The 12,036-nt window shown below is 42.6% G+C and overlaps 1 protein-coding gene and 1 non-coding gene across 2 annotated transcripts in view; both read right to left on the reverse strand.

Annotated features, from left to right (window-relative positions):
• TMEM116 (transmembrane protein 116) overlaps positions 1 to 11,053 on the reverse strand; it is a 31,749-nt gene extending 20,696 nt beyond the window's left edge. Inside the window, exons 1-3 of the mRNA XM_056107195.1 lie at positions 11,040 to 11,053; positions 10,492 to 10,555; positions 5,597 to 5,728 (exon numbers count right to left, since the gene is read on the reverse strand). Coding sequence (XP_055963170.1) covers positions 5,597 to 5,728; positions 10,492 to 10,555; positions 11,040 to 11,053 — 210 coding nt within the window. The remainder of the gene's footprint in view (positions 1 to 5,596; positions 5,729 to 10,491; positions 10,556 to 11,039) is intronic.
• Positions 10,685 to 10,792, reverse strand: LOC130016529 (U6 spliceosomal RNA). Its single transcript, XR_008791239.1, has one exon. It is a non-coding gene; the product is annotated as a U6 spliceosomal RNA (small nuclear RNA).
• Positions 11,054 to 12,036: the final 983 nt, after the last annotated feature.

Raw genomic sequence — 12,036 nt, forward strand, 5'->3', positions numbered from 1 at the left:
AGATACTTCTAGCCAACTTTACCAGTCCTAACACAGGGACTTCCCAGGTGACTGTGACCATAACAGACAGAGAGGAAAGCAGCAGACTTCCTCTTGAGGCTATCATTTCTGTTCTCCCCACTTTAGATAAGTACCCTGCAACAGAATTATATTGCTTAAACTATAACAAAAAAATTAAAATAAAAGACATAGGGCGTGGAGAGATAGTACAGTTAGTAAAGTGTTTGCCTTGCATATGGCTGACCTGGGTTTGATCCTTGGCATACCATATGGTCCCTCAAGCCCTGCAGTAATGATCTCTGAGTGTAGAACCAGGAGTAAGCACTGAGTGGAACTCAGGTTCACCATGAGGGATTACAAAGATCCAAAATTAACTTCTTCCCATAATCATCACTTGTATCACTTCACTTGTCATCCTGTTGATCATCGATTTGCTTGAGTGGGCGTCAGAAATGTCTCCATTTGTCCCTGTTGCGTGCTAGTGTAGCCCAATGGCGTCTGCTCGCTCCAGGAACACGAAGAGCCTCAAACCATTCACTCAGGGTCTTGACGAAGAAGTCTGACCATCTCGTAGGTGGGCAGCCATGAGTCCTTTTGACGTCTGTGGAATCCAGTCAGTAACAGTTCTAGTCCAATGGTCATCTCTAAATCGCATTATGCGTCCGACCCATCTGATTGTCAATTCCTTGGCAAACAAGACAGCATCCCTAATTCTCGATCATTGATGGAGGTCAGAACTCCGATTCCTTCTCTCACTTGAGTGAAGTGTGATCCTCTAAGCATAGCTCTTTCAATTCCTCTTTGGGAGACCCAAATAGTGTTCTCATCCTGTTTTTGTAGGGCCCAGGTCTCTGAGGCGTATGTTAATGCAGGAAGAATGGAGAAGTCGAAGAGATGTGCCCAGAGCTGGAGTTTCTTCATCCTCTTAGCTATTCTTCGATGCTCTTGAAGGCATTCCATGCCTCTCTCTTCCTCCTGCACAACTCAGGTGCCAGGTTGTTCATCATGTTGAGTTCTCGACCCAGGTCCACGTAGCTGCTGCATTCAGAGATGTTCGTTCCGTTGAGAGCAAATAGAACATCAGGGACTAGTTCATTTTTCATGAACATTATCTTGGTGAGATCAGCTAGTCCTGCTTGCCTGCTTTATAAAATTATGCTGCATTAAGTCTATCTCTTACTGCTGGCCCTGTGAGTGCTTTCTTTGCAATTGATTTTCATTGCTCAAGTTCTCAGTTTGAAGTGTTATAGCTACAAACCCCTCACTCCTGATGGAAAGCCCTAGATGTATGAGATCCTACCTTTCCAAACTCATGGTCGAAATCAGCCAGCATTTGTGCCGCTTGGCTAATGTTTGGTGTTATTAGAACAATGTCATCAGCGAAGCAAAGGTGGTGTAGTTGTCAACCGTCTTATCTTCACTCCCATTTCTTCCCATTCCAGTCATGGCATGATGTTCTCGAGGGTGGCACTGAAGAATTTCGGTGAAATGATATCACCCTGCTGAACCCCTCTCTTTACGTCAATGATCACTTCGATGTAGAATGTAGCAATGTAGAATGGTGAGATCCTGGTGGTGAATCCATGATACAGTTCACAGAGGATCCTGATGTACTGCATTTGAACGCCCTGTTTCGCTAGGGCTTCGATGACCACTTCTGTCTCAACAGAATCGAAGGCCTTCTTTAAAATCGATGAACGTTAGATAGAGCAGCATCTTAAACTCTCTTGAAACCTCAATGAACTTGGTCACCATGTGGATATGGTTGATCGTGCTGAATCCTTTTTGGAACGCGGATTGCTTGCATGGTTGTTCTTTGTCTAGTGTTCTGCCTATTCTATTCAGGATGACTAGAGTGAACAACTTGTAGTCTACATTCAACAGCCAGATCAGGCGATAGCTGCCAATGTTGTGGGTGTCTCCCTTCTTGTACAACAGAACGGTCTTGCTGGTTTTCCACTGGGACAGAACCTTGCATTCAGATAGGTAGAATGTGAAGAGTTGAGCCAGTGTATTGATGAATATGGCAGCAGATTCTTCAGGTGTTTGGGTCTGACCTTGTCTGGACCGGGTGCTGTACGCTTCTTTACCGATGAAATGGCATGTCAGATTTCGGAAGGGAGAACACTGGGAACAACATATCCATCCTGCGGAATTTGGTATGTGGGCAGATGGACGTGGCTATTGAAGAGATCTGAGTAGAAGTCATGGATAATCTTCTCCACTGCCCTTCTGGAAGATGTGCTAGATCTATCAGGACGTCAGAGGGCAGTCATCTTGGTCTTGTAGTTGGCAAAGGACAGGTGAGTGTTGCAAATATTTTTCCCGTCTTCTGCTACATCAGCCAACATGCTGCTCTTCTCTCTTTGAGGTCTTCCTTTATTGCGTCTCTGCACAGCTTTTCGAGATTGGATATTAGCTTGTGATTGCCTGAGGCTCACGCCAAACCACTCTGGCAAATGAGCTCGAGAATTTATGGGAATTTATGTGAGGGGGGAAAAAACTCCCATAATCATACCAAATATATAGTTACTTATGAAACAATTCTGAAAAGGAGCTGAGAGTGATCTGAACAGCTAGCTCCTTCATAAAGGGCATTGAAATGGTAGGAGATGCAGAGAGACAGGGTCTCTGGGTTCCAGGTTCCGAAAAGGATTCAGCATGATCAACCATATGGTGACCAAGCTCATTGAGGTTTCGAGAGAGTTCAAGATGCTGCTCTATCTAACTTTCATCGATTTTAAAGAAGGCCTTTGATTCTGTTGAGACAGAAACAGTCTTTGAAGCATGAAACATAGTATCAGACCACAGTCAGAAGGATCTCATACATCTAGGGCTTTCTGTCAGGAGTGAGGGGTTTGTAGCTATAACATTGCAAATTGAGAACTTGAACATATGTAAATCAATTGCAAAAAAAGTACTCACAGGGTCAGCTAGGGCTTCGATGACCTATGTGGTCAAGATAGACTTAATGCAGCATAATTTTATAAAGCAGGCAAGCAGGACTAGCTGAGCTAGTGAAACCAGTTAGACAAGTTGAACGAGTAAAGCAAGTTAGATTGGTCCTGGTGCACAAGGGCTTGTCACTTGTCCAAAGAGACCCAGACAGAACAAAGGTAAACCTGAGAGATTACTGGCATAAGGATGGTGCACTGGGCACAAAAGATAGTGAGAATGTCCCTCTTGGGGCTGGAGTGATAGTACAGCGGGTAGGGCATTTGCCTTGCATGTGGTCAACTTGGGTTTGATCCCCAGCAACCCATATGGTCCCCGAGTCCACCAGGAGTAATTCCTGAGTACAGAACCAGCACTGCCAGATGAAGCCCAAAACAAAATAAAATATTGTGGAATAAAATAATGTCGCTCTCCTCTCTCTTGATTTGTTTCCATTATCTCTTGGGACTTCCTCTAAAGTTTACATTCTCACTGGGGAGGTGGTGGTGGGCGAGGGGACCAGGCTAACTCCCAAGGTCAGCCACAGAATCTCACCCAGCAGGATAGGGAGATGGAGATCAGTCTTTTCTTTTGTTTTCTCCACATTCTACCACTACACTGACATTATCACCCTCAAATTCTGCACTTAACAAAATCTTACCGAAGAGTCGCTACAGTGACAGGTTAAGTTTTAGTACCAGCCCCCGACCTCCGCCCTAATCGTCCCTCCACCAAAATATGTATAGCTTTGAAAACCAGCGGGACTTCTTAGCAGGAGATACAAAATGTGGTAGGGAATGGAAATATTCCCAGGAGGAGGTCTGAGAAGCTCAAATAAAAGAGTGACCTCATCTGTCAAAGTAACAAAAAATCTCATTTCATAAATGATATATGTAGGAGAATGTAACAGTCAATTTTTACATTTTACTTTTCTAGTAGAAAACTTGACATGATTTGGTATAGAGATTTTACCACTGAATGACTCTAGGAAATATGAAATAATGTAAATTACTGAGTCCTAGAAGATAAAAGTATATGCTTTTTCTATTTATTTTAGGTTTCATGCCACAAACAGTGGTACACAAGGGCAAGTACAGACTCATTTATCCTGAGACTCAACATAAACCCAGATATCTGAAGGGTATATATAAACTCATATATTAAAAAGACTTATTAGCCAATATTAAATCATCTGTAGAGGCAAAGGCCTGTTGAAACTTTCTCCAGACACTATAAGAAACCATTTCCTTTTTGCACTTTCAATCCACCTTACTAAAGCTGGAGCCTGGTGGGGGCCATTTTTGTACTTCCCCCTATCTTTCAAGAACTGGCAGGCTTGTCACTGCTGTCTACACTAACTCACCATGGCCCTGAAAAACTCAACACAATTTACCACACACGTGCACCAGGAAATGGCTCTCTTGAAGCTGGAGGAGCTCTTAGAGAAATCAGGACAGAGACACTGCTCTTGTCCTTGTCTTTGGCCTCTCTACAGCTATCTGGTAAAACCCAGAAAAAAGGCATCAGAGTAATAGTCCATCAGGGACGGTGTTTGCCTTGCATACAGCAGACCCCGGTTTGATCCCCAGCATTCCATATGGTCCCCCAACCACCACCAGGAGTAATTACTGAGTGTGGAGCTGGGAGTAACCCCTGAGCAGTGTGGCTGTGACCCAAAAAGCCAAAAAGAATAAATAAATAAATAACCAGAAAAGATTATATGCTATTTAAAATACTAATTCTTGGGGCCAGAGTGACAGTATAGCAGGTAGTGCATTTGCCTCGCATGCAGCTGACCTGGGGTTCAATTCCCAGCATCCCATGGGGTCTCCTGAGCACTGCCAACAGTAATTCCTGAGTGCAGAGCCAGGAGAAACCCCTGACTATTGTGTCGTGTGACCCAAAAAGTCAAAATAAATAAATAAGGGACTGGAGTGATAGCATAGCGGGGAGGGTGTTTGCCTTCCACCCGGCCAACCCCGGTTCGATTCCCAGCATCCCATATGGTCCCCTGAGTACCATCAGGAGTAATTCCTGAGTGCAGAGCCAGGAGTGTCCCCTGTGCATCACCGGGTGTGACCCAAAAAGCAAAAATAATAAATAAATAAATAAATAAATAAATAAATATAATACTGATTCTTGGGCTGGAGTGATAGCACAGCGGGTAGGGCATTTGCCTTGCACACGGCCAACCCGGGTTCCATTTCTCAGTCCCTCTTGGAGAGCCTGGAAAACTACTGAGAGTATCCTGCCTGCACGGCACAGCCTGGCAAGCTACCCGTGGCGTATTCAATATGCCAAAAACAGTAACAAGTCTCACAATGGAGACGTTACTGGTGTCCGCTCGAGCAAATCAATGAACAATGGGAGGACAGTGCACAGTGCAGTGCTACTGACTCTTACCACTATCTCCAAGGGAATTTCTTCATATACCTAGTCTGAAAGTCAGCACTTTTAAAATTAATATAACCATTTTATTACTCTAGCCATTTTATTAATATAGTCAACTTATTAATAATACTTTATGAAGAAATAAAGCCTTTTTTTCAAAATATGGCAAAAATAAAAAGGTTCTACATGTCATAATGAATCATCTTTGCTTTCTATTCAGATCTAAGTTGTGTCTTTGGTGTAAGGTATAGTCATAATCAACAGTACTCACCTGTCCGACTGCTTGCAGGTTATAGCAGACAATGTCTTTATTGGCTGCCGAGCTTCCATAGAGAAGCGCCTCAATAAGTCTGTATATTCCCAGGAGGAGGTCTGAGAAGCTCAAATAAAAGAGTGACCTCATCTGTCAAAGTAACAAAAAATCTCATTTCATAAATGATATATGTAGGAGAATGTAACAGTCAATTTTTACATTTTACTTTTCTAGTAGAAAACTTGACATGATTTGGTATAGAGATTTTACCACTGAATGACTCTGGGAAATATGAAATAATGTAAATTACTGAGTCCTAGCAGATAAAATTATATGCTTTTTCTATTTATTTTAGGTTTCATGCCACAAACAGTGGTGCACAAAGCTTACTCCTGACTCTTTTTCCAGGGATCACTTCTGCTGGTTCTCTGGGAACTCTGTGTGGTGCTAAGGATCCAGCCTGAGTCAGTCATATGCAAAGAAAGCACCGTCCCTCTGTACTATCTTTCTGGTCCTAAAAAACCAATTTTAAATTAAAAAATTCAAATATTAACTGGACTAAGGAGTATATTTATATTATAAACAAAGAAATCTTGAGTTTCTCAGCTATGAAAATACAGTAATGAATCAGAGACACAGTATAGGAGTTAAGATTCTTGCCTTGCATGCAGTTGACCCCAGTTTTTGTTTGTTTGCTTGGTTTGTTTCATTTTGGTTTTGGATCACCCCAGGGATGCTCCGGGTTTACTACTGGTACTGCACTCAGGATTCACTCCTGGAAAGCTTGGAGAAATATATGAGGTTCTTGGGCTAAGACCACCTTACCTTCTGTACTATCTCTCTGATCCATCAACCCCAGATTTATTCCTGGCATAATATGGTCCCCTGAATACCACAGGATAGAGAGTTGGGAGCATCCTCTGAATATCACTGGGTGTGCCTCCAAACTAAATTAATACAATTTAATTATAATACAGTAATTCCATCTGAAAGATCACAATGATTAAATACATACAAAAATTTAAGATGAGGGGCTAGAGCAATAGCACAGCAGGTAGGGCATTTGCCTTACACACGGCTGACCTGGGTTCGATTCCCAGCATCCCATATGGTCCCCTGAGCACCGCCAGGAGTAATTCCTGAGTACATGAGCCAGGAGTAACCCCTGTGCATCACTGGGTGCGACCCAAAAAGAAAAAAATTAAGATGATACACAAATACAAGCTCCCCATGGCATATTCGACATGCCAAAAACAGTAACAAGTCTCACAATGGAGATGTTACTGGTGCCCACTTGAGCAAATCGATGAACAACAGGAGGACAGTGCTACAGTGCTACACAAATACTTTATAAATGCTATTATGGAGCGATAGCACAGCGGTAGGGTGTTTGCCTTGCACACAGCCAACATGGCTGACCCGAGTTCGATTCCTCTGCCCCTCTTGGAGAGCCCAGCAAGCTACTGAGAGTATCTCGCCTGCAAAGCAGAGCCTGACAAGCTACCCGTGATGTATTCGATATGCCAAACACAGTAACAACAAAGTCTCCAATGGAGACGTTACTGGGCCCGCTCGAGCAAATCAATGAACAAGGGGAGGACAGTGACAGTGACAGTGATTTTTATAACCATGATAAAAAGATAAAGAATAACTTTGCCAGTAAGAGATATCAAATTGGACAAATCACCACCCCCTTCTTGATTCAACTTCATTTAGAGCATACTAACATGACCACTGCTAGCCAGTCAGGTAACTTTTGACTAGATTTTTCTTTAGATCCGAGCTTATACTATAATGAATGTGGGAGACTCAAAATTTGGCAGGAGCCAGAGCAATGGTATAGTAGGGAGGGCACTTGCCTTGTACATGACTCACCTGGGTTCAATCCCTGAGACTCCACATGGTCCCCTGAGCCCAGCCAGGAGTGATCCTTAGCACAGAGCCAAGAGTAAGTCCTGAGCACACCAGGTGTGGTCCCCAAACAGAAAAATATTAAATAAAATCTTCAAAAAAAATAAAATTTGGCAACAGACAAGATTTCTAAATGCACAAAGACAGGCTGTAGAGATAAAACAGTAGGAAAGGCACTTGCTTTGCACACAGCCAATGTGGATTTGATCCCTGGCACCACCAGGAAGGAGAAGGAAGAGAAAGAGGAGAAGAAAAAGTAGGATTAAGGAGAAGAAAAAGCTCTGGATTAAGTCCTTCTGCCTCTGGAGCCATGACCATGCCGGAGAGCCACTCGTGGGGGGCAACTCGTGACCTCGGTAGGGCGTGAAGGACAAGCCGGTACCACCCCCCTTCCCATGAGACTGCAGTTTCCCCGTCACTGCCAGCTCATACCTGGTTTTCTTATAAGCTCTGAGGCGGTGGCCACCTTGCTGCGGGGGGGGGGGGGGGGGGGGGGGAAGGGGGGGAGGAGGCGGAAAGGAGCAACACCCTTTCTCTCCCGGGGAGGCATGGCGCTGTAGTTTAACGCATGGTCCATTCACTTTTCTGCCACAGCTACCAGGCTCTGGACTAAGTCCTTTTGCCTCTGGAGCCATGGCCATGCCAGAGAGCTGCTCGTGACCTCTGTAGGGTGTGAAGGACGAACCGGTACCGCCTCCCTTCCCATGAGACTGCAGTTGCCCCGTAACTGCTGGCTCATACCTGGCTTTTCAATAAGCTCTGAGGCAGCGGCCACCTTGTATGCGGTCCAGATGCATTTCTGCCAAAAGCCGCTGGGTTTCAAGATTTGTTTCTGAGTCTCTGGGATCATGGCCGTTAATCTGCTTGATCAGGAGCCAGAGAGGCTGTTTGTAGGCAGCGACTCAGGGTCTCATTAGGATGGGGAGGAAAGGGCCGGTTCCACCACCATCTGGTGAGGCCCTGCGTGTCCTCGTCACTGCAGGCCCAAACCTGACTGTCCTGTGGCCTCTGGAGGATGGCAGTCACCAGGCCACCAGGAGGAATAGGCCAAGGCACGAAACCTATTCCCACCTGGAGTAGCCCAGCGCCTGTAACCTACTGCAGGAACAGGACGCATTTCTGCCAAAAGCCTTTGGATTCCGAGATTCGTTTCTGAGTCTCTGGGATCATGGCCATTAAGTAGTTTGATCAGGAACCAAAGAGGCCATGCCTCCAATTATATAGCTGAGTCTGAGGTGGTTTGTGGGAGTGTCTCCCACATACCTAAATTTTGGCCATTTACTTTCTTGGTAAACTTTGCCCCAAGTTTTTGGGGTCTGCACAGCAGCAATTTTGGGGTATCTGAATGTCTGACGGTGCCATCAGGCTGCTGATGCACTCACCTCACAGGTACAGATTGATCTGCTGGCGGCACCATACCCCTTGCAAAAAAGTTTTTACTGAAACTTAATAAGAGGGGAGAAAAGGGGGGAAGTACGTGTCTGAGAGAGAGCACAAGCATTCTTGCCTTAAAAGAATTTTTTTGATTTGTTTTTAGAATACAACTGACAATGATCAGGGGTTAGTCTTGTCTCTGCACTTAGGGATTACTTCTGGCGGGATTTAGGGGACTATGTGTGATGCCGGGGACTGAACCCAGGTGGGCTGTGTACAAGGCAAATGCCTTACCTACTGTACTCTCTCCAGCCCCTAAAGGATTGTTTAAGCATATTTGGGGAGAGACTTATCCATCAAATTTAATAGGATTCCACTTCCTCATCTATAATATTATATACAATACTGGTGTATTCAAAATAATAAACATTCTAGACTATAAAGGATATTTAAGTTGGGGCTGGAGTGATAGCACAACAGGTAGGGCATTTGCCTTGCAAGTGGCCGACCTGGGTTCGATTCCCAGCGTTCCATATGGTCCCCCAAGCACCACCAGAAATAATTCGTAAGTGCATGAGCCAGGAGTAACCCTTGTGCATCGCCAGGTGTAACCAAAAAAAAAAAAATCGACAATTGGGTTTACGCTGGAGGAGGGTATAGTAATAGATGGACTTTTATGGGCTGGAGCAACCATACAGCGGGTAGGGTGCTTGCCTTTGACATGGTCAATGTGGATTCAGTCGATCCCTGGCATCCCATAGAGTCCCCATGAATCCCCCAAAAACCAATAATATTTTTCCATATAGTAAATCTTTCTTATACATGTTCTGAGCTACATTTTATCAATTTTATGCCATTTGACCTGGGAAACATCAGTTAAGATTTTTCTTAACATATTTACTAGGTTAGAAAGTCTATCACTTTCCAACTGCTCTATGAATTGGAAGATTTTTTTACTATATTTTATATGAATAATTTTATATAGGATTTCCTCTGTTTTCACCATCAATTTTGATTATCTAGAAGGGCTGTGCAAAACTATTATCCTTTGTATAGCTAAGTCTCTTGATTTCCTTAACCTTGATAATAAATGTATATCCTCAAACCCATGGTTAGTCAATCTCTCAGGATTCAAAGTCACAGCTCAAATAAATCAAATGGAAACCAGAACCAAGGAAATAGCTCAAAGGGTGGCATGAGCAAGTCTGACATGAGTAAGACCTTGGGTTTAATCCCTAGTACCAGTGGCCTCCCAAGCACTGCTGAATATAGCCATCCCTGTGAACCCTCAACATGACTAGGAAGGCCCCCAAAGGAGACACCTATTGATAGGGATTAAGGCTATTTTAGTGTATACAATGTTGAATTTAGAGGTACCTTATAGTATTACTCCGTCATTTATATTGACACTTCTGTTATTTGTTTTAAAGGCTAAGTCACTAAAATATGTGGCCTGGGAGATAATTCAGGCTGCAGGCTTTGCATGCAGAAAGCCTGGGTCTATTCCCCTGCACCACAACTGGGCATCACCGGGAGTGATTCCCAAGACCCAAAGGGTATGGTCTAATAAAATAAAATTTTAAATTAATTTTAAAAAGTTTAAATCCAACACAAAAGAGTTAGCTCACCTCTAGAGACTTCTGTATATTCTGGATTATAGTATAAGCAATAAGTGAGCTTGAACCTATAATACTGACAAAAGATGAAAAGATAATTACTGAAACAGGACAATATGGGTTCCTTCATTTATTATACTTATTCTTATTTTTGTTATAGCTTTACTGACATATAATTGGTATACATAAGTTGTATATATTTTTTTAAAATTTGGAGTATTTCATGAATTTTTGTATTATCCTTATATAGAGGCTCTACTAATGCTCTCTATATTGCTCCCATTTTTGGTGTACATGCTATTAAAATAAACACTTTTCTATTGATTTGCAAATAAATTGTCTTTACAAAAGTTAACTTTATCTGTTTTTTTAATTATTATTTTCAATGTTGTTACATTTTATTAATCCAAAAATATTAACATGTAAAGAATAGCATTTGTCTCTAACTAAAGACTAAAAGCAAATCTCTGGAGGTTGGAGAGAATATAGAAAATTTCTGAATTATTGAGTTTTATTCATTAGTTTAAATGGTCATTTTACATGAAATTTAATTAGCTTACCTGAGAGTAGACATAACAAACTGTATCCACTCTATGGCAGGAAAAAACTAAATAAAACAAGAGAATAGAATTAATATTTATTACTCAGCCTTAATACCATTTCATTATTAACTACCTTTGAAATAAATTATTCTCAATCAAATTCATAATCAAAACATACTACAAGACTGAGAATGTGTAACTGTAGAGGTTGAGTAGGCCCCAGTCAAAGAAGGGTTGTTCCTTTTTCTTTCTAATCACTATATCTTTGGATAAACTATTTGACTAAAAAAGAAACAGAGGGTAGATAATTGAAAAATGAGAAATGGGTGATAAAATTAAAAATGAGAATAAAAGGAAAAGAAATAGAAAAGATTAAGTGTTGAGAGAATAGGCAGATGTGTGGAAAGAACAGGTTAACAGGAAAAGCAAACAATACAGTTGACTGATAGGAAGCTAGTAAAAAAAATTTATCAGGCAATAGAGCAATAGAGAAATTGAAGGAAGGAAAACTAACAGGCCAGAGAGAGATAATGTGAGTGAAAGATATAGACTGATCCCTGGCACCACATGGGCCTCTGTGCACTACAAGAAGCCTCAGCCAGCACCATAGCACGACCAGTTATGGCCCCAAAACAAGTCCCAAAAATACAGAACATGGAGAAAGAAAGGAAAAGCAAAAAAGAAGAGAGGGCCAGTTTCTAATCTTACCAAGTCCCAGTTGTTTTCCAAAATGCTAACCTCCTGTAGGAGGGCCATAGGGGAAGTTCAGTCCCAGCAAAACTTAAGCAGCGTACTGCTTCTTCAGACTCTGAAATTCCAAGCTATGAACAGGTAGCTCCACCCCTTCCCAGTTGGGCACCTCCCTCCTGGATCCTGCCCGTACCTTGAGGGTAAGGAAAGAAGGTGGTGACAAGTGAGAAGAAAAGAAAGCAGAAAGGGGAGTGGGAAAAAAAAGCAGGTGATATGAAAACTAAGTTCTAAAAAATCACTGGGCAGTGCAAGAAGTGGCAAGAGG

This window comes from Sorex fumeus, unplaced genomic scaffold (assembly GCF_029834395.1).
Source record: "Sorex fumeus unplaced genomic scaffold, SorFum_2.1 ptg000155l, whole genome shotgun sequence".
Taxonomy (NCBI): Eukaryota; Metazoa; Chordata; class Mammalia; order Eulipotyphla; family Soricidae; genus Sorex; species Sorex fumeus.